Source organism: Erpetoichthys calabaricus, chromosome 14 (assembly GCF_900747795.2).
Source record: "Erpetoichthys calabaricus chromosome 14, fErpCal1.3, whole genome shotgun sequence".
In the NCBI taxonomy this organism is placed as follows: domain Eukaryota; kingdom Metazoa; phylum Chordata; class Cladistia; order Polypteriformes; family Polypteridae; genus Erpetoichthys; species Erpetoichthys calabaricus.
Genome location: NC_041407.2, coordinates 99,942,577 through 99,966,207, shown reverse-complemented (window position 1 = coordinate 99,966,207; position 23,631 = coordinate 99,942,577). Strand labels below are relative to the sequence as shown.

The 23,631-nt window shown below is 41.9% G+C and overlaps 2 protein-coding genes across 2 annotated transcripts in view; both read right to left on the bottom strand.

The window, feature by feature from the left end:
- The window catches only part of nkiras2 (NFKB inhibitor interacting Ras-like 2), a 292,782-nt gene that overhangs the window by 121,085 nt on the left and 148,066 nt on the right, over positions 1-23,631 (bottom strand). The window lies entirely within an intron of this gene.
- The window catches only part of odad4 (outer dynein arm docking complex subunit 4), a 53,648-nt gene that overhangs the window by 24,180 nt on the left and 5,837 nt on the right, over positions 1-23,631 (bottom strand). The window contains exons 2-6 of the mRNA XM_028819602.2: positions 19,545-19,676; positions 16,355-16,508; positions 13,359-13,420; positions 7,794-7,929; positions 3,814-4,038 (exon numbers count right to left, since the gene is read on the bottom strand). Of these exons, the coding sequence (XP_028675435.2) occupies positions 3,814-4,038; positions 7,794-7,929; positions 13,359-13,420; positions 16,355-16,508; positions 19,545-19,676 (709 nt within the window). The remainder of the gene's footprint in view (positions 1-3,813; positions 4,039-7,793; positions 7,930-13,358; positions 13,421-16,354; positions 16,509-19,544; positions 19,677-23,631) is intronic.

Sequence of the window (23,631 nt, the reverse complement as noted above, 5' to 3'; positions counted from 1 at the left end):
TCTGCTGTTCTGCACCTAAAATCTGGAATAGCTGACCGATAGAAATATGCCAGGCTGATACGGTGGAGAACTTTAAAACACTGCTGAAAACACATTACTTTGACATGGCTTTCTGATAGCTTCATTTTAGTTTGATCCTGATGCTCTGTATATTCAATTAATTATCATTATTATTCACGGTGGCTCCAAAATCTGTACTAACCCCTACTTTATCTGCTGTTCTTTTTCTATTTTTTTGTGGTGGAGATCAGCGCCACCACCTGATCAAAGCACCGTGATGTCCCTACATTGATGGTTTAAAGGCTAGAAGTCCACATGACCGTCATCATCAAGTCCTTCCATGAGAACCCTGAATACAATGAGGACTGACTGAGGTCATTTATGTTAGGTAGAATGCCTAGAGGGGGCTGGGTGGTCTCGTGGCCTGGAACCCCTGCAGATTTTATTTTTTCTCCAGCCGTCTGGAGTTTTTTTTTGTTTTTTCTGTCCTCCCTGGCCATCGGACCTTACTTTTATTCTATCTTAATTATTGTTCTTTTATTTTAATTCTTAGTTTGTCTTTTTTTCTCTTTCTTCATCATGTAAAGAAAGCACTTTGAGCTACATTATTTGTATGAAAATGTGCTATAGAAATAAATGTTGTTGTTGTTGTAGCTAAGCAGAGGCAAAGGTCTGCTCCAAAACGTGGCCAGAGGTAGAGCAACTCGAACGGATGCTGACACGTGAAAGAGTGGCCCTGCTTGGCTCCCCACTCCTAATGTCAAGCTTCCCATCAACTTGGACCGCAGCCTCTGTCTCAAATTAGAGCGAATATATCGCTTCTGCAAGCGAACTATGATTCTTAGCGCGATGACAGAAGTCACAAAATCAACCGGAATGTTCAAGCAAATTCTAGTTAAAAAAAACCGATTTGAATCCATTATGTAGTTCTCTTGTTTGCTAGCTAAGCGGAGGTAAGGTACACGCCCCAAGGCTGGAACGTGAGTGAGGAGGGTCCCGACCCCCTCCCCGCGGCCTGTTGTGTTTCTCTCGGATTTGCGCAAATAAATCAGTACCACAAATGAACTATGATACTTAGCACGATGAGAGAAGTCACAAAATCAACCGGAATGTTCAAGCAAATTATAGAAAAAAACCCAATCTAAATTCGTGAAGTAGTTCCCTTGTGAAAAGCGGACAGACATATAGACAGACAGACATTGCATTTTATATAGAGATATCATAATGTAAGTCTCAATAAGGTCAGCTGGAAGGAAGGGCAGAAAAAAAAAAACTCCAGTTAAACTGAAGAAAAAAATTCTGCAGGGGTGCCATGGCAAAAAGACCACCCAAGCCCCTCTGGGCAAAACTGCATAGACACTTGTTTGCTGCTCCTGCATCAGTGAAGAGTGCCATACAAAAATAAACTGAATTGAAGGTAACACTTTAGTTTAGGTACTGCAAAAATGCATCTATTAGTCGTTTACTCTTATGGACCAAGACCTTAATAAACATCCATCCTGCTTCCGCCGGTGTCTTACAGGGTAAAATATAACATTCTATTCTTAACCCACAAAGCTTTAAATGGCCTTGCACCGGACTGCATCGTAACTTTCATCACAGTGCTCCTGTTCGCCCACTAGGGTCCTGTGATTCCGGCCATCTTGCTGTGCCCCACACTCTCCTGCACTCTGTGGGTGACAGCAGGGCCTTCAGTTTTACAGCACCCAGGCTTTGGAATGACCTTTTCAACTTAATGAGATCGAGTGACTCCATTCATTCTTTTAAAAAGCAACTTAAAACTCATCTTTTCAGGAAGGTGTCGAACTTAACCTGACATTGTGCCCCTTCTGTCAGTTTACTTCTCTGTTGGGATGCTCAGGATAATTTGTGTGTGCAAGTAATTTACTCTGGTTTACTGTCTATTTATGTTATTTAATGCTTTGTATGGTGTGCGTCTGTCTGTTTTTTAGTATTCTCTGCAGATGTTGTTTGTAATCAATATTATATATACCTTGCTGTTCTTTCTGAGACTCTGTGAACCGCCTTGAGCATTAGAAAGGCACTGTATAAATAACATTTATTATTATTGTTATTCTTTGGGTCCTCGTAACACTCACAAGCATCAGTAAAGTGTTGATTCATCTCTGCAATGTGACCGACTAACAAAATGTCACTTTGGAGTTGTCTGAGGTGGGTTAACTGAGACACATTGGTCTTGATATGACATATTTAGTGTATGACCTGTGAATCCTTCATACTAACAACTCATTTTACCATCAGGTCACTATGTCACACTGCACAGAGATGACTAACCTGTCTACTGATGTTTGATAAGGATTATAAAGACCAAAAGATAGCCTTTGTTAAGGTCTAGTTACATAATAGTAAATGAGTAATTGATCCATTTTTGCAGTGCCTGACTAAAATGTTACCAAATTAATTGAATTCAGTAATACAGAATGTGCCACTGAGTACTATTCAGCACCTGAATGATTCCATCACACAGTCCTATTGTACTGTCACCCGTGGGTTTTTTTCCTAGATAAGATGCCCAACTGAATCCCCGCTTTGACCTCACAGCTTTATAGGTTCATTTTTATTATGTATACAGAGTATAGTGAAATTCTTACTTACATGCTCCCAGTGAGAGTTTTTATGTTTTCTTTTTCAAGGGATTTGCCTTTTTTTTTTTAACTTTAAGGCTTGTTTCCTATTTGAGGCCTAGTTGGGTCATAAGCTTCCCATTTTCCTGGGTCAGGCATACCTTGGGTGAGATCTGTTCTGTGGGCTTTATTTTGTGGAGTCAAAATCACAGCAGTATAAAAAAAAAGATTTTTGAATCCACAGCTCAGATAAGGAAGTGCCTATCAACCAACCTTTTTACCCATCATGTCGATGACTCATGTGTCATTATCTTTGAGGTTAGAGAGGTTAGGAGCATGCGCTGATATGGTGCGTTGCCGCTTCTGCCACATGACAAACTAGCTCAAGATCCCAGATTAGGACCCGGGGACACACTCCTGAAAATGCAAAGTTCTGTCCTGACCATGGGTGTCCAAAATAGTTGCGATCATTAAAATACAAAATGGTAGCCAAAACATACAAAAAATTTAAACAACTGGTAAAGGAAATGACGTAATGAAAAAGTAACATCAGAATTAAAGTGTATGGCTTCAAACTACCCAAAGGAAATGTCCCATCAAAAAAATTGGTTGATAGAAACACACCTATCTACTATATAATAAAACACTAAAGTGTGTATGTTCAGTCCCTTTGAGCAATCTGATTGGTCAGGATGGCTTTGATGACACAACGAAAGAGGAAGTGTGAGTGTGAGACACGTGAAAAGGAGAAACAGCATGGGAGGCATGCCGAGAGAGTCACCTTCAAAGTTGGCAAAAAAGCAGACAGGATGTGAGAAAGCCACCCCAAAGATAATAACAGAGTCTGAGAAGCAGACATTACAGGAATGTGCCCAAGAGATGGAACACTGGTGAAGAAACGTTCACACTACACGTGAATAACAAGGAAAGTAGCTGAGATAAGAGAGGTAAGAGATTGCAAATATTTTTTGAAATTATTCTATTACCTGTATTCGACAGGTAGCGTGGCTAGAAAAAACTATAAACTGACGGCATATCATAGCAGCTAAAGAATAGCACTTTTCTAGATGAGATTGTGTCTAATGTGCGAGTAACTGGTAGGCTGTACCCCACATTTTTACAAAGACACAATATACACCCAAAGTAAAGTCACTCAGATGTTCCCACCTTTATTCTGTTGCACTGAAGGTCTTGGTAAGTGAGGTGAAGACCTTTTGACCATACTCACTTTGATAAATCTCTTCCAGATTCTTCAGGATGTAGTCTGTTGGGTCCGAGATCTTGCTAAGCTTAGATTGATTCCATTTTTGTTGCATTAGCCGGTAATCACGCACTCTGGCATAAATGGGCTTTTGCTGCCTCCAAAATTCAGTTCTGGTGTCCAAGTAGCTGATGCCACCAAGAATCAGATCTTGCAGTTTTATTCCAGTTCTGGTGTTAACTTTCATCAGGTCTGAAAAGGTACACGAGGGAAGTTTAGAAGCAAATACCAGGAACTGAAAAATTATGCAATGGTTCAAAAACAGTTGTATGGCTACAGTAATGGCATACATCAGGGGTTGGCGACCAACAGTGGCACGCGGAATGATTTTCAGTGGCACTCTGATTGAATTGAAATATAGTAAAAAATGATATTTTAATTACTTCGCACCTGTTCACCTGTTGACAAATCTGCTCGAATGGGACACGCGGACCTCAAAAGTGGGGACCCTTAAGCACGAGGCCAGGGGTGGTCACCCCACTTGCCACCCCCAAACTCTGCTGTTGGTGTTAGCAAATACTTAAGATGGGTTCAGACGAGGCAGGTGATGTTTTTACTAATAATAATTTATTTTATTTATAGGCACCATTCAAGGCACACAAGGACACCTTAATGAGCACATTATTAACAACAGTCACAACATAAAATTAATAAAAATTATTAACAGTACAATAAAACCAGAATAAATACAATAATAAAATTAATCAGACAGAATAAGCCAGCTGAAAAAGATGTGTTTTAAGATAATAATAATAATTCTTTGCATTTATATAGCGCTTTTCTCACTACTCAAAGCACTCAGCAATTACAGGTTAAGGGCCCAACAGAGCAGAGTCTCTATTGGAATTTACGGGATTTGAACCAGCAACCTTCTGATTGCCAGTGCAGATCCCTAGCCTCAGAGCCACCACTCTCTGAGATTTAAAGGTAGGAAGAGAGTCGACATTACAAATGTCTTGTGGGAGAGAGTTCCAGAGGCGAGGGTCCGCTTGACTGAAAGCTCTAATCCCCATGGTAGTCAAGCCAGCAGGAGGTCTAGTAAGACTGATAGAGGAAGAAGATCTAAGGATACGAGAAGGAACGGAGATGTGAAGAAGATCAGAAAGATAAGGAAATGCAAGATTATGAAGGGTCTTGTAAGTGATAAGCAGAATCTTCAAATCAATGAGATATTTTATAGGGAGCTGCTGCTGAAGGACAGGAGTGAAGTGTTCTATGGAAGGGGCTCTGGTAATAATACACGCTGCAGCTTTCTGAACCAACTGGAGTTTGTAAAGGAGTTTGTGAGGAAGACCAGAAAGGATAGAATTACAGTAATCAATATGAGATGTGACCAGAGCGTGAACAAGAAGAGCAGTGCTGGTAGCTGAAAGAGATGGACGTAAACAGCTGATATTACGTAGATGGAAATATGCAGAACGAGTGACATTATTAATATGTGCCTCCAATTTTAAGGTACTATCGAGAATAACACCTACACTCTTAACCTGGGAGGAAGAAGAGATTAGAGAATTATCAATAGTCAATGAAATATTATCACATTTACCTGAAACAGATTTAGTTCCTACCAGAAGAACCTCTGTTTTATCACTAGTTAATTTAAGAAAATTAGCAGACAGCCATGATTTAACTTCCTGCAGACACTCAGAGAGGGAAGAAGGTGGAAGAGTGGAATCAGGCTTAGTAGACAGATAGAGCTGGGTGTCATCAGCAGTGAAAATGAATATTAAATTTCCTAAAGATATGACCAAGAGGCAGAAGATAAATAATAAATAGAAGGGGACCCAAGACAGAGCCCTGGGGAACACCACTAACAACTGGGCAAACTTGAGATCTGAAATTTTTTAACTTACAAACTGTGTATGATCAGAGAGATCAGATTTAAACCAGGCATGTGGAGTGCCAATAATACCAATTGACTGTAATCTCTCAAGAAGAATATCATGAGAGATTGTATCAAAGGCAGAGCTCAGATCAAGGAGCACAAGTATGGTTAACAGCCCAGAGTTTTACCCAGGGCTGTGTCTGTACTGCGAAATGGACGACAACCGGACCGAAATCGTTCAAACAAATGATTGTCAGTAAGGTAAGAGTGAATCTGCTCAACAACAGTGTTCCATCCATCCATCCATTATCCAACCCGCTATATCCTAACTACAGGGTCACGGGGGTCTGCTGGAGCCAATCCCAGCCAACACAGGGCGCAAGGCAGTTAACAAACCCTGGGCAGGGTGCCAGCCCACCGCAGAACAACAGTGTTTTTGAAAGAAAAGGTAAATTTGAGATTGAATGATAATTATTTAGGTTGTGGGGATCTGAGAATTGGACATTACAGCGATTTTAAAAGATAAAGGAACAAGTACAGAGATAAGGGAAGAATATATGATGTTAGTTATTAGAGAGGAAAAAGAAGACAAACAGAATTTAACCAAGTAAATATGAATTGGATCCAGCTGACAGGTAGAGGGCTTGGTAATAATCAGTGGCGTAGCTAGTGGCGGGCGGAGGGGGCGGTCCGCCCCGGGCGGCACATTTTTGGGGGTGGCATTATTGGACAAAAGGCTCAGAACACTTCACGTGTAAGCAGCAGGGTTCGGAAAAATATCACTCATGAATGAAAAAAAGTCAAATTCTCTGATTTTCATCCACAAATGCTGCAAAAGTCATTTTCCTTCTGTGATGACATCAGACATGGCAGTTGAAATTTATGAGGCAATAACAAAAATAAATAGAAACATTACAGCGATAATAATTTCTAGGAAGATAACTAATTCACAATGTATAATTTCATTTCGTTATCAATCCGAATATGTTCTTGCTCATCCCCACCTATCGCTTGTACACCACACCAGTTCTGATTTTCGCAGCGTAATTATATTAAACTAATAAACAGAACACGGCTTATCAGTGCGTCTGTACTATATTCTTGTCTAGTTGATGCTTATAAATAATTATATTGAAAAAAATATTGCTGTTTTTCTATATATAAATAAATCTATGCAAAATATATCTTAATTTTTCTCAATATGTCATTTTAATTTTCTATTTAAATAAGTTAACATATTCAGATACGTTGGAGGGCGGTAAATTGAAGCCCCGCCCTGAGTGGCGCGAACTCGAGCTACGCTACTGGTAATAATACCAAGTATTTCCTCCATAGTTGGGAGTTTAAAACTGGTAAGAAAAAAGAAGGGGGGTCATAAAATACTCCATATAAGGAATGTATGGAAATATGGTGGAATTCTATGGGAAAACAACAAAAGCATGCGATAAGAAAGGTGTAGATGATGCTTGATTTTCAGAAAGTTTTGGTCAAGGTCCCACATGAAAGGTTGGAGATCAAAATAAAAGTAAAAGAAGTGGGAATTCAAGGTACTGTCTGTAGGTGGGTACAAAAAGGGCGTGATGAGATTTTGCACAATGTACATGAATAGAATGGATGACCTGTTTTCATCATAATATTGTCTAATGTTCTCATGTTTTGGAGCTTTCAAAGCCATCTAGCCCTTTTTGGGGCCTTCTTAGGATGAACCCTAAAGGTAAGAGTTGGTGGGCTTTTCTGGTCCTTTTTAGAGATCCCACACCCATTTCACCTTCTGTCTGAGAATTCTGTATACAACACAATCAGCTGGTCTGGTGTATTGACTAAAGCGGAGTGGTGGCTCTTAGGCTAAGGATCTGCACTGGTATCCAGAAGGTTGCCGGTTTGAATCTCTGTCACTCCCAAAAGAGATCCTACTCTGCTGGGCCCTTGAGCAAAACCCTTAACCTGTAATTGCTCCAGGGGCGCTGTACAATGGCTGACCCTGCGCTCTGACCCCAAGAGGTATGCAAAAACTAACAAATTCCTAATACAAGAAATTGTATAAGGTGAAATAAAGAACAAAAAAAAAAAAAGCCTGCTAAGTGCAGCCCCACAAGTAGAGTGTGTAAACGTCAGCCGGTACCTTTGTCTTTGAGCAGTTTCTCCAGGTACTCCTTATCTGTGTACAGTTCCCCCAGCAGTTGCCGGGCAGTTTTCTCATTTTGTGGACTTCCTAGTCTCTGGGGCTTGGGAGGGCCTTTAAATTTTCCTTTCTTTACCTGCAACAAAAAGCATAGTAGGCCAGTGGACCTCAAGAGCACAGAGAGCTACAATAAGTATGGCAAACTGCTGTTCACCCCAATATCTTTCATTCTCATCAAATGGACAAACAGTATATATTCCCATCTTGGAACTTGTATGCTGTGAATCAAAAAGTCAGTCAGTCAGTCCCTAACCCGTTTTTATCCTCAACAGGGTCTGTCACAGGGAGCCACAACAAATGGTGAGAAAATTGAATTTGGCCATACTGTGCTGGAATCAAGAGCAGACACTCCACTATTGACTTGACTGGAGGACGGTAATGTAATAATCATCACTAAATGTATCATATAGGTTTATATTCAGGTTTGCTGACCCCTTTCACAAGATAAAATTCAAGACAAATGCCACAAAACAAATGAGCAGTGTGGAGGTTAACCCTGACATAGACAGGCACAGTGACACAAGTCCAAGCACACATGGTTTTTATTTTTCTTTTCCGGCACACAGTGCACAAATCACCCACAAATTGCTCAATTGCTTCTTTCTTTCTCTGTATTCCCCCTTCTTTTCCTCTCTTCTTCTCTCTTCTCTGCTGCCTGTATTCCTCTCCTCATAAGCTGTGTCCTCCACCTCCTGACTCCTTTATACCACACCCTGAAGTGCTCCAGGTGCTCTTGGATTAGCTTCCGGCAGCACTCCCGGTTGTGCTTACAGTTCCTCGACTTACTTTCTAACTCTAGTTTCATTTTGACTTGAGTTCAGACCCCACACATCTTAGCAAGAAAACATGGGCCAAATTGTCAATTTGTATAAAATCTGTTAGACCTGTGACTAAGATGTCATGATATAGTCAGTTTTGATATTACGTCATTTTTTTTTTTTGAAAAACTTTGAACCCTGCTCGCTTCACTCGCCAACCCCCCCGCCTGCGCTTCGTGCCAGCAACTTTGCATCTCTGCCGCTCGTGTATGTGGATTTCAGTTTCAGATAGATAGATAGATAGATAGATAGATAGATAGATAGATAGATAGATAGATAGATAGATAGTTTATTAATCCCCAAGGGGAAATTCACATACTCCAGCAGCAGCATACTGATAAAAAACAATATTAAATTAAAGAGTAATAAAAATGCAGGTAAAACAGACAATAACTTTGTATAATGTTAATGTTTAACCTCCCCGAGTGGAATTGAAGAGTCGCATAGTGTGGGGGAGAAACGATCTCCTCAGTCTGTCAGTGGAGCAGGATGGTGACAGCAGTCTGTCGCTGAAGCTGCTCCTCTGTCTGGAGATGATCCCGTTCAGTTGATGCAGTGGATTCTCCATGATTGACAGGAGTCTGCTCAGCGCCCGTCGCTCTGCCACACATGTCAAACTGTCCCACTCCGTGCCTACAATAGAGCCTGCCTTCCTCACCAGTTTGTCCAGGCGTGAGGCGTCCCTCTTCTTTATGCTGCCTCCCCAGCGCACCACCACGTAGAAGTGGGTGCTCGCCACAACTGTCTGATAGAACATCTGCAGCATCTTATTGCAGATGTTGAAGGACACCAGCCTTCTAAGGAAGTATAGTTGGCTCTGTCCTCTTTTGCACAGAGCATCAGTATTGGCAGTCCAGTCCAATTTATCATCCAGCTGCACTCCCAGGTATTTATAGGTCTGCACCCTCTGCACACAGTCACCTCTGATAATCATGGGGTCCATGAGGGGCCTGGGCCTCCTTAAATCCACCACCAGCTCCTTGGTTTTGCTGGTGTTCAGGTGTAGGTGGTTTGAGTCGCACAATTTAACAAAGTCCTTGATTAGATTCACCAAACAACAGAATTTTTAATTCTCGCAGATACACCTCTTCATTGGTAAGACACAATACTTTTCCCTGATGGCAACACGAATTAGACAATCTACAAGTCTCCGACTTAAAGTTCAAAGCCAAACGATATCTACATACTTCTGTCATATCACCTATGTCCATATATTCGATCTCTTTCACTTTTACCTTTTCATCAATATCGCATTGAATTTTGATTCCGTGTTTGGAATTACATCGCGACAATGCAACGTATAACTGCCCATAAGTAAATATCGTTTCTTCCTCTCTACACGAACTGTGTCTGACAATAGCATTCACACAAATGAGAAATGATTGAACCGTGTGCGTTGTTGTAAATATTTTAGATGTGGTCAGGACTTTTCCAAATCTCTTCGCATAAAGTCTTGTCTCGCAGAGCTTGAAATTTTCTCTCACGGGATTTCACTTTCACCAAACAACAGATCTTTTAATTCTCGCGGATACACCTCTCGCGGCGAAGGAGCAGTACAGGAGAAAGCTGGAGCAGAAGTTGCAGAATAACAGCATGAAGGAAGTGTGGGATGGGATGAAGATCATCACTGGCTGCAGCTCGAAGCGGGGTACCACCATTGAGAGAGACGTGAAGAGAGCAAACCAAATGAACAACTTTTTTAACAGGTTTGACCACCCTAACCCACTCTCACTCTCACCTCGGAGTACTGCACCCTCCACACATCCTTCTGCTGATACCAGCATAGGAAAGACATCCCCACCCATAATTACAACAGCGCAAGTGAGCAGAGAGCTGAGGAGACTTCGTGCCAGCAAAGCAGCGGGTCCAGATGGAGTATCGCCACGACTGCTGAAGGTCTGTGCATCGGAGCTGGGGGGTCCTCTACAGCGCATCTTCAACCTGAGCCTGGAACAGGGGAGAGTCCCGAGGCTTTGGAAAACATCTTGTATCACCCAAGTCCCAAAGGTATCACGTCCTAGTGAGCTGAATGACTTTCGGCCTGCTGCTCTGACATCACATGTGATGAAGACCATGGAGAGGCTGCTGCTTCACCACCTTAGGCCACAGGTTCAACACGCCCTTGACCCTCTGCAGTTTGCATATCAGGAGAAGGTGGGAGCGGAAGATGCCATCATCTATATGCTACACCGATCCCTCTCTCACTTGGACAGAGGCAGTGGTGCTGTAAGAATTATGTTTCTAGACTTCTCTAGCGCCTTCAACACAATCCAACCTCTGCTCCTTAGGGACAAGCTGACAGAGATGGGATTAGATTCATACCTAGTGGCATGGATCGTGGACTATCTTAAAGACAGACCTCAGTATGTGCGTCTTGGGAACTGCACGTCTGACATTGTGGTCAGCAACACAGGAGCGCCACAAGGGACTGTACTTTCTCTGGTCCTGTTCAGCCTATATACATCGGACTTCCAATACAACTCAGAGTCCTGCCATGTGCAAAAGTTCGCTGATGACACTGCTATCGTGGGCTGTATCAGGAATGGGCTGGAGGAGGAGTATAGGGACCTAATCAATGACTTTGTTAAATGGTGTGACTCAAACCACCTACACCTGAACACCAGCAAAACCAAGGAGCTGGTGGTGGATTTTAGGAGGCCCAGACCCCTCATAGACCCAGTGATCATCAAAGGTGACTGTGTGCAGATGGTGCAGACCTATAAATATCTGGGAGTGCAGCTGGATGATAAATTAGACTGGACTGCCAATACTGATGCGCTGTGCAAGAAAGGACAAAGCCGGTTATACTTCCTTAGAAGGCTGGCTTCCTTCAACATCTGTAATAAGATGCTGCAGATGTTCTATCAAACAGTTGTGGCGAGCGCCCTCTTCTACGCAGTGGTGTGCTGGGGAGGCAGCATAAAGAAGAGGGACGCCTCACGCCTGGACAAACTGGTGAGGAAGGCAGGCTCTATTGTTGGCACGGTGCTGGACAGTTTGACATCTGTGGCAGAGCGAAGGGCGCTCAGCAGGCTCCTATCAATTATGGAGAATCCACTGCATCCACTTAATAGTATCATCTCCAGACAGAAGAGCAGCTTCAGCGACAGACTGCTGTCACCGTCCTGCTCCACTGACAGACTGTGGAGATCATTCCTCCCCCAAACTATGCGACTCTTTAATTCCACCCGGGGGGGTAAACGTTAACATTTAACATTATACAAAGTTATTGTCTGTTTTTCACCTGCATTATTATCATTGTTTAATTTAATATTATTTATTGTATCAGTATGCTGCTGCTGAAGAATGTGAATTTCCCATTGGGATTAATAAAGTATCTATCTATCTATCTATCTATCTATCTATCTATCTATCTATCTATCTATCTATCTATCTATCTATCTATCTATCTATCTATCTATCTATCTATCTATCTATCTATCTATCTATCTCTTCATTGGGAAGAAACACTACTTTTCCCTGATGGCAACATGAATTAGACAATCTACAAGTCTCTGACTTAAAGTTTAAATCCAAACAATATATTCAATCTCTTTTCGCTGTTCTGTTATTTCACCAAGTAATAATTTCCATTTGTTTGTGCTAATGCAATCTTTACAATCAGTTTTTCGGAACTTTCGAATTTTCGTACTTTCATTATGTCTAACTTGCTCCGCATGTGTATCGCGCCAATGTTTTTGAATTCTCTACGACATTCTACTTTGTCATCTACTTTTTGTCTTTTAATTCCGGCCCTGGGCCTGGTTAAATCTCTTGGCACAAAGTCTCGTCTTGCGGGATGTGAAAGTGTCTCTTTGAGAAAGTCACGTCTCCTCTCTCTTCCCTGGATTTTTTTATTATAATAGAGAGAAAAAAGCATATCTATTATATAATTCCTTTCATATCTATCTATCTATCTATCTATCTATCTATCTATCTATCTATCTATCTATCTATGTAGAGCTTACATTAAAATCACAGCTCGGTGATACGAATTATTAAATGTGCAAGTTAGTGGGTTTGGGTGCATTTGTCTTCTTGATCAAAGGGTGTCGCCATTTCCCAGTTTCTCATACACATGGGTGAGAGCTGCTGTAAATGTACAAATTCTGCAATCAAGTTTATCTCATAAATCCAGAATTTTGTGTGAAAAGTTATGTATTCTCATTTCAGAATTCATTTTGTGCATAGGCAAGTTTTATACACTTGTCCTCAGCTCATTAAACAGCAAGGTCAAGTAGTTGAAAAAGATTGACTCCCTTGTGATGAAACGAGTTGAAATACAAAACTGCTGCCACAGGGGGCCCTTAGGACTGAACTTGAGACCCCCTGGATATGCCTGATGCAAGCTGCATGTTGAAAACTGTTATTTTTTTTTTATTATTCTTTCACTTATGACTGTCAGTTATTAGTTATTTGTTGTTGTCACTGCTCTGTTTTGTCACCTGTGTCCAGCACTGTGTCATTGTACCCTGCTCTGTATCGTTTCTGCTTATTGCACCATTTGTAAGACAAGCAACAAATATGTCTCATTGTGCTGACAATAACTTAAATCAAATATGAAAACCACACACAGACAATCATACACACACCCAGGGCGCCATACCCAACAACGCCAGCTGCTGTGGCACCCACCTTTAGAACAACCTGCTTAAAGTTATCAAAATTACAGAACTGATTTTCTCACCTCTTCCTTCGCAGTAAAGAAAGTCAAGTCACCTTTGCTTTCCAGTTTAACAGAGGAAGGGCCTGAAAAAAAAATAATAAAGTCAGTCAGTCAGTCAGTCATTTTCTAACCTGCTTAGTCCTGAACAGGGTCGTAGGGGTCTGCTGGAGCCTACAGCTAGCATAGGGCGAAAGGCAGGAACAAACCCTGGACAGGACACCAGTCCATCACAGGGCACATACATACCCCCCCAAACACACACCCCCGGGCTAATTTAGGGTTTTCAAGTCACCTGACTTGCTTGTCTTTGGACTGTGGGAGAAAGCAGGAGCACCTGGAGGACATCCACACAGACATGGGTAGAACATGCAAACTCCATGCAGGGAGGACAGCAGCGCTACTACTGTGCCACCCAAGTGAAACTATTATTCTGAGATTGGAAAGCAATGCAACATGTCACAAAGTCATTATAGCCCAGGTGTTCTGCTAAATGCTGAACATTAACTCTTAATCACTAAACGAAATCCTGATTTATTAAACACCAATGACTGGATGCTGCCATTTTAATGCTGTCACCCCGACACAGTCTCTGTCTTGCTGGGGTTTTTTCTGAGCTGCGTCGCTGGCGGAGGAACTTGAGGTCCTTAAGGCTGATCCTCCAAATTAGCTGTGAACCACCCAATCTTACTGAGATTGCACAGGCAGTGAACCAGCTGAGGGTAGAGTAGGCTGCAGGGATCTGTGGTATGGAGATGACACCGTTTAGTGGATGCAGTTGATTCTCCATAATTGATAGGAGCCTGCTCAGTGCCCGTCGCTCTGCCACGCATGTCAAACTGTCTAGTTCTGTGCCTACAATAGAGCCTGCCTTCCTCACCAGTTTGTCCAGGCGTAAGGCATCCTTCTTCTTAATGCTGCCACCCCAGCACACCACCGCGTAGAAGAGGGCGCTTGCCACAACTGTCTGATAGAACATCTGCAGCATCTTATTGCAGATGTTGAAGGATGCCAGCCTTCTAAGGAAGTATAATCGGCTCTGTCCTCTCTTGCACAGAGAATCAGTTCCACCCGGGGGGGGTAAACATTAACAGTATTCAAAGTTATTGTCTGTTTTTACCTGCATTTTTATTACTCTATAATTTAATATTGTTTTTTTGTATCAGTATGCTCCTGCTGGAGTATGTGAATTTCCCCTTGGGATTAATAAAGTATCTATCTATCTATCTATCTATCTGTACCAGTGCCTGCTCCCCAACTTGACTTGTGTCGCTGCAGGTGGTCCCTTTGACGTGGTTTTTGTCACCAGTTGCAGGCACCACGTCTGCAATTGAAGGGCACTGGCCAGTTGTGTCATGTTGGCATCTGTCATTTATCTTTGGAGTTGACAACAAAGCACGATGAAATGACGTCCACAATTATGACTTTGTGAAACTGAAATTGTACTAGGATGGGCTGGGAATTTCTTTATTTTATTTTTTAAAGTTGCAGTGAAAATGACACCCACTGCTGAGCCGTCTTAGCGATGGAAGTTGTGTTAATATCCCATCTGAGAGTGGTTGTGGTAGTTTGAAGGATTCCACCATATTGCCTACAGAATCATTAGTTTCTAGTGGGTGAGGCCGTAATGGTGGTTTACAAAAGTTAATTTATCTTACAATATCGCAACCTTCTAAAGATAATAAAAATTATCTTGCATTGAAACAATGGAATATCTGGATTTACGAATTTTCAATAAATACTTAGAACGGACATCCATGCTTTTGGAACTGTTCTTGCCAGACAGCTTGAGACTCAAATTCAATAAGGCACTTCGACTGAAGTATCATTGAGCTCACAAGTTTGGACAAAGCCATTAAACGCTAATCAACCTCTCTATGGCCTTCTGCCCATTGTCTCTCTTACTCAGGGCGTCCTCAATCACGGTCCTGGAGGGCTGCAGGTTTTTATTCCAGCTACTTTCCTAATTAGAAAGCAGTCCATGCTGATAATGAAACTTGGTATTGAACTGTTTGACTTGTTAATGCTGACATTCATCCAAGAGCAATTTGAATTGCACTGTAGAGTTTCCTTCTGTGAGAACGTTATCTGAGTGTTTTGTGGACCAGAATAGATTGAAACTTAATGGTCCTTCCAATTCCCCTCTCATTCATTGCTAAACATTTTTTTATCACTGACACTTCATGGTAAGCATGTGAGCTGGAGAGCTGCTGGTTCATTATTAACTAATGTCTGGTTAATAAAACAGGCAACAATTAAAACTTAAAAAAGCTGCTAAAATCTAAAATAGGCAACTAATGGTTCTGAATGGTAACCGGCAAGAGAACTAAAATTAAGCCCAAAAAAAACTTGCTTTAGTAGTAAATGAAATGGTTCTAATTGGTTAAAGTGAAAACCCGCAGCCACGGCAGACCTCCAGGACTGTAACTGAGGACCTCTGATCTACAAAGTAACTCAAATTTGTATTTGATGAATGAAAGCACTAACAAGGCATAGAGTTAAACACCAACTATCATCATCAGCAAGGACGGAGTTCATATTAGGACGCTGGCTGTAATGAAGCCCATAGCCATTGCAGCCCTCCAGGACCGTGATTGAGGACCACACTTACTCGTAGTCTCTTGAACAGCGATTAACTACGTCTGAAGTGCAATTTACAGCACTATATCTCTCTATTATAATAAAAAAAATCCTGGGACGAGATGAGACTTTTTAGCCTTGGACAAGACAAGACTTTTTCAGAGAGATACTTTCATGTCCCGCGAGACAAGACTTTGTGCCAACAGATTGGCATGATTGGCTGATTAGATAATTACATGGATAAGCAAGGTGTACAGGTGTCCCTACTCATTTGCTCAGAGAGTGTATATTGGCATCACATATCTTATGGCATTCTCATTAAAAGTATATTTATTCATTAACTTGTCATTTTTTTCTCCATGGCACAGTATACACTTCTGCTGCTGCCCTAGAGCTGTTAGGCTGCCCACTCTGACATACACGAGACACATTTTACTTACTTCCGACAGAATTGTTAATGGCTTCCTGGGCCTTCTGAATCCCCAGTCTGAACTCCTGCTGTTCTGGCCTCTGTTGGAATCCTCGATGGTAAAAGACTAAAGCAAATTCAAAGTCTCCCATGGCATAGAGGGCTTCTGCTTTCTGGTAGAGCCCCTGGTGACAAAGAAAGAAAGAAAGGGATATGGATGAGTTGCTTCAAATTGCCATCTGTTATTTGGAGATGGGCTTTGGGAATAGGTGCCTATCAAAGGGTGATCAGGTACAAGACAGGAACTAAATCATGGCGTCCACCCAACCCATACACACACACACACACACACACACACACTCTTACTCGGCTCAGCGCAACCAATCAATCTAACCTACACTCATTCGGGATGTGTAGAGGACACAGTAAGCAATTATTGACAAGGTCTACCACAAAGAGAGTCCATGCACACTTTGGGATTTGCACCCAGGTGTGAAGCAGCAACGCTGACCACCATGCCACCCTCATCTTTTTTCCAAATACTGAAAAAAAAATGCCAAGCTGTGATATTTCAACAGAAAGACTAACACGCTTTGGTGTAGGCAACAGGTCAGCAACAGGGGGCTGACATACTAGGGAAGGTATAATGTGCCCAAAGTGTACTTTAGTGTCATGGTATCACATGGTGGCATCAGTCCTTTAAAGGAGTACTTTACCCACAAGTCATATTTTTTATGTTACTTAACCCATGTATGAGGGTAAATCAAAAAGTAAGATAGAGAGTGACACAATGCATCACGTTTGCAGTGGCTTATGGGTAGTCTGAACACACATAGCACAGCACTCTCGTTAGTCTAGTTGTAGCCAAGGTCAAATAAACATGGACGCTGCGCTGCGGGATTGGACCATTTTTGAAGAACGTGCCATAGTGAGATTTCTCGGGGCAGAGAGAGTGAAACCTGCTGAAATTTACTGAAGGATGTTAGCTGAGTATGGAAATGAAAGCAGCATAACTCAAAGAAAAGTTTATGAATGGGTAGAAAGGTTTAAAGCAGGAAGAACAAATGTAACCGAAGAAGCTTGATCTGGTCGACCATCAACATCGTGCACACGAGCCCACATCACCACAGTGAATGCCTTCATCAGCGAAGGCCAATGGATTCTGCTGTCTGCTGTTGCTGCTGGGCAGCGTATTCGTCACACCCGGAAGTGAAGCTGGAACTCAGCGATCAAGTACCTGGAGCACTTCTAGGTAGACTATAAAAGGAGCCAGCAAGCACTACTCAGGGGCCAGAGTCAGGTGGAGGAGGACAGGGTTGGCTGGGAGGAGTGGTGGTGCCAGACAAGAAGAGTGTGTGTTGTGTTTGATTTTACAGTTTGTGCTTGGGACTGTGTTGTGGCTGGGGGAATTACGGGGAAGACGTGCCCTTCAGCTGAAGAAAATAATATACGTGCCTCCTGTGTCCAATCTCTGTCGGGTTGGGCGCTATATAGCGCCTTGTTACACTCATAAAAACAGAGCAGGAAGTGTGATTTTTAGCTTGCTCAGAGCTCAGCTCACTTTGAGTTAATTGGGTTGAGTCCATGTTATTGTTAATTGCAATAAACCTAATTACTCTGTTTGCCTATCCTTTGACTCCTTGAGGCTTCATTTAAAGTGAGAATCTTCACCATATTTTTCGCTTCCACATTTTCAATTTATTATGTTTTACTATTTTTTAATATGGTTAATTACTCGCTGTAATGTAAAATGGTTCTATTATGCATATGTAACAATTTCCATGAAAATAACAATCTGTTTAAATTGTACATCCACTTCCCCATACGCGAATGGCAGAGCCGCGAAGTGGCTAGCACGTAGCGCCCGCCCAGCGGTTGGCGAGCGAAGCGAGCAGGGGGCAGAGCCCCCTAGTTGTTAAATAAATAACTCTGGTAAATGAAAATAGTCCACAGACATGAAGCCCCTTCACACAAGATCATGCTTTTGGATTGAAGACAGGATTCTTGACCAATGAATGAAGTAGTAGTAGTAGTGATAGTCACATGTACAGGGCACATACAGCGAAATTGCTACTCATGCAAGATGTCACCACTCTTGGGTGCCGTGATGAACTTCATTTTATGGAACAGAAAGCACAGATCACTTCCCCTGATGTTCCGTTATGCCAGGGGTGGGCAAAGTCATTCCTGGAGGGCCACAGTGGCCGTGGGTTTTTATTCCAACCCAGTTGCTTAATTAGAAAACAATCCTTGCCAATAATTACATTTCATGGCTTGTTAGTGCTTCAGCTCTGCTATGTCAAGTCATTCTCATATCCTAGATTTTTTTTCCATTCTAAGGATATCATCCATATACATTGAAGTCTAAAATGGATGGGTAATTCTCAATCCTTCTCTTTTTTCTTTTCTCTTTCCTTCCAAGTATTTAATTAAACCAAATAGTGCACGATAAATACACACAGGTGTAAAGGGTAACAAGCAAAATGGATAACTGCTGGTTTCTTTTGTCATTTGCATCTTATTGCTAATAAGGAGCAATTAAAAACCGAGAATGCAGCTGTTTAAGACTTAAATAAGCAATAAGGGTTCAAAATCTTAATGAGGGAGACAACTAAAATGAAGCAGAAGATGTTTCTAGAGCAATAAGTGCTTCTTATTAAGCAATTGGGTTGGAGCAAAAACCTGCAGACACTGCAGCCCTCCAGGAATGACTTTGCCCACCCCTGCGTTATGCCCCTCTTTCTTTAATTTGTCTACTACTTCTGTTAATACCTTATAGGAATGCGGCCTCTAAAAGTTGGATATGTTTTACTTAATTCCTTTCTTAGTCATAAATGACTGCTAGGTGACACTTTCTGTCACAGCAAGTGCAAACAAGGAAAATCATCAGTGTGTAAAATCAGACTTTTCTACTTTTTTATTGGGCTAAAGGTGCCCGAGGTGTGGCTAAGTATAAATTTAACTCACATTTCCATAAAATATACCCGTGTTTATAAATCGCCTCATTTAGAATCAGACTCGGCTAGGAATGACAATTCTCAGGGCCTCTTGAAATAAGCCAGTCAGTGAAAAACCTTCTGAAATCAAAGGCCGATACCATTTCATTTTTTAAGTTGGGTGGGCATTATTTGTAAAAAAAAAAAAAAAATGAACTCACTTTTTAAGAAATAACTTAATTTACAGTAGTCAAGCATATTGGGATTTGGTAAGTTTGCACAAACCTTGAAGAACTCCTTATCGTCTTTAAGAGAGGATTCAGCATCCTTGAGGGCACTTTCTGGATCCCCCATTTTTAGGTAACACTTAGAACGGGCAACCAAGCAAATCCTGTCGTCTGGTTTCAGGGCGAGGGCCTAAAACAAAAATAAAGAATGAAAATAGCCATGAAGAGTGGTGACCAACTGCAATGAACAAACAGGCCGGCTAATCGCAGCTCAGCAAATACACAATCTGTGCTTTATATAGTGCCTTTTTGACTGTAAACACCAAATATTTAGATAGATAGATAGATAGATAGATAGATAGATAGATAGATAGATAGATAGATAGATAGATAGATAGATAGATAGATAGATAGATAGATAGATAGATACTTTATTAATAGTACAACTGCATGGTTTTTAAGAACTGAAACCCAATAAGTTTTAGTAACTCACTAGCTACTGTGAAGTTTAATAGGCCGCGCTACCCACCTGCTCAGTTATGGACAAATGGCCAGTTAAGGACAGATCAGTGAGTGCTTATCTAAATATAAAAGCTGGTGGGTTTAACCAGAATTGAAACATAAGTATTTAATGCTGTGATTTGTGAACCTAATTATGTTTAGCGTGCACACATTTTTTAGCTAAAGCAATGACATTCTTTCAGGCTGGGACCTTAAACAATATGCTCTATTGGGGTCTTAAGGGAGCTGTGAGGGATGCCATTCAGGGACTGGCATCCTGGTTGTAGTTGTACTGGGATCCTTACCCGGTGTGGCCTGCAGGGGGCGCTCATCTTCCCAGAACCTGACATAGACAGACACAGACACAAGTTCAGTACAGTACACAGGCTTTTATTTTCACATGGGAAACTCTTCCTAATCATTTTCCACACAATAAGCACAGTATAAAGCACCAATACAGCACACAGCAATGCATTTCTCTTCACTTTCTCTCTCTCTCTCTCTCTCTTTCTCTTATCTGGCCACACTCCTCCTCTAACAAGCTTTGTCACCTTCCTCCTGACTGGTTCCCGAAGTAGCAGCAGGCAACTCCTTTTAAATAATCCCCAGAAGTACTTCCAGCGTTCAGAAGGCTTGGCCCGGGAGCATTTCCAGGTAAGGCTGGAGCACCACAAAGTGGGGCACCTCAGTTCCTGCAGCACCCAACAGATCTGAGTCAAACAACTCCAATTCCCATGAAGCCCTGTGCAAAACCATGGGACCACTGCAACCCAGGGGGGCTGCCATTTGGCGTTCTGAGGGGAGGCAGAGCCCTAAAAAAGCTGCCTTTACCTATCCTTCCACCTCATGGCCGTCCTTTACACCTGTCAGGACTGCAGTGGCACGAAAGGACAGGAGGTGAAAATGTGTTTAGGGCAGTGGTTTCTATACTCAGTCCTAGTCCTGTGGATGAAGGTTTTTGTTCCAACAGATTCCACAATCTGTGATAATCTATATATACTATATATATATATATATATATATATATATATATATAAACCAATGTCTGTCTGTGAGTATGTATGTCTGTCCGCTTTTCACAAAAGAATTACTTAACGGATTTAGATTGGCCGAGGGGAGGGGAGGGGGGGTGTGCCCTTGTCATTCGCGCACCAGCCTTGAGGCTTGTACCTTACCTCAGCTTAGCTATTCAACGAGAGAACTACTTAACAGATTTTGATTGGGTCTTTTTCTATAATTTACTAGAACATTCCGGTTGATTTTGTGACGTCTCTCATCGCACTAAGTATCACAGTTCGCTTGCAGTACTGATTTATTTGCGTGAATCCGAGAGAGAGGCTGCGGGCCGAGGGGAGGGAGAGACAGGTGGGGCCCTCCTCACTCACGTGCAAGACTCCATTCGAGTCGCTCTTCCTCTCACCATGTGTTGGAGCGCACCTTGCCTCTGCTTAGCTAGCGATACCTGTTTCTTCAACAGACATTATCATCTAGAGATTGTTAAGGAGGAACGTTTGACTTTTTGAGAGAGAGATCAGAGCTCCATGTGTTTTAGAGGGTAGCTGCTAATTGCCAAAGATATCACAGCCATGTGCTTTTCTCCCCATGTGGGGGACACTCTCCCGTCAGAGCTGAATACAATCAGTTTGACGTTGGAGCGTACCTAACTTCTGCTTGGCCAAAATTACATTTCAGTTTATTTGTTTTATTGATTTTCAAAGTTTGTCCTGTTTCACTGCTATGTAGGCGGAGCCATGGGGGACAGCTAGTTATTATTAATAATGGATCTCATTTAATTAGCTGTTTTTTCTCACTTCTCTTATTCTGTATTCAGAAAAGCACAGCAGTATGATTTTTACAATATAAGACATTTAGAAATATTTCTATTTTTTGCTATAGCTTTAAAAGCATAACTCTTTTTTGTTGTTTTCCTATTATTTTTCTCTTATTCTGTGTACTCTGCTCCCATTATTGTTTCCTAATAGTGACAATTAAAAACAAACTAAGCAGACACCCGGGAGAACAACACTAAGGGAGGAAAGGCTGCAACTGCTTCAGTGTTAGACCCTCTAATTAGTCAATAATGGAAAGGCTGAATGGAATTCAGGATGAGCATAAATAAAAAGTAAAAAAATAAATAAATTATCAACATATAGCTGATTATGTTTTTATTTTTAATGTAGTAACACGCTTACTTTTGTAATTTCTTCATTGAACCAAAACACAGAAACTGGGAAATAACAGCTCACTTAATTAGGCTAGCAGTCCAATTAAAAGAGAAGTTGGTTGGAACAAAAACCTGCAGCCCCAAGGGGTCCCTAGAATTGAGTTTGGGAACCATTTGTTTATGATATTGTCTTCCCCAGTACTCTGGGTGGCAGTGTCCCTGGGTGACAGTACCGTTGTGGATGCCCACAGGGTAGGTTGGGAACTGTTGTTTTTTGGGCCAGCCCTCTTGGGTTCTGCAGGTACCACTACTGTGTGGGGTTTGAGCATCACCCAGAGGTACTCTGAGCCACGGTCTTGGGACACCAGAAGTACTCCTGGGCTTTACATAAAAGGAGCTGCCTGCCTCAACTTCAGGAGCCAGAGTTGGTAGGAGGAAGACAAAGATGGCTGATGGAGCGGTGGAGAGACCGGAGAGTGTTGCTGAGAGCTGAAGTATAGTTTGTGGTGTGGGAAACACTTCACTGTGAAAGAGTCTCACACAATAGCAATCCTTTGTTCATTAAGAACTTGTGTCCGAGCCTTTGTGTCTGGAGTTTGGGGGACTGCAGCGTCCCCTGGGGACAACAGAGCCTAATCCATACATGGTTTTGGTCACAAAATAGCGCACTGAATATACTGAAAGAGTGAGTACTTAAGGCTTGTCAGGATGCCTCAAGCCAGACGCCCCGTAGGCACAGATGTGACATCAACACTGTGCCAAGAACTGTGCCACTCTGCTCCTACTGAAAGTCGTCAAAAACCCCCCACTCAAGAACTACAAGACTCTTGCGCTGCTCCAGTGGCGTTTCTTCGTCTCTGTTTGTATGTATGTTTGCCCTGCAGTGCATGTTAGGAGTGAGAGCTGCATTTTAAAGCACGTTACATATACCCTCTCTTGTCTTGGTTACTAAAATAGGGGTATCTACAGCGGGTAAAAAATAAGTATTGAACACTTCAACGTTTTATTTCTAATGGGGCTACAGACATGAAATTTTCACCAGATGTTGGTCACAACCCAAGTAATCCACACATACAAAGAAATCGAAACAAATAAGTCCATAAATGAAGTAATGTGTAATAAAGTGGAATGACACAGGGAATAAGTATAGAACACACTTACCGAAATTTATTTAATACTTACTAGAAAAACCTTTGTTGGTAATGACAGCTTCAAGATGCCTCCTGTATGGAGAAACAAGTCGCATGTATTGCTCAGGTGTGATTGAACACATGAAGAAAAGGAGGTGCAAAAAGGCCTGGAAAGCCAAGAAAGCAGCTGACATCTGTCAGTATTTAGAAAGCAGTCCTGATAGCCCCCTGTCAGTGCAATGAATATCAGTGGGTTTAGTCCTAATTGATGGCCTATAAAAAGGTTTCTCATTTCCAGGGTGTCACACAAGGACCATCTCATGATGGGTGAAAGCAAAGAGCTCTCTCAA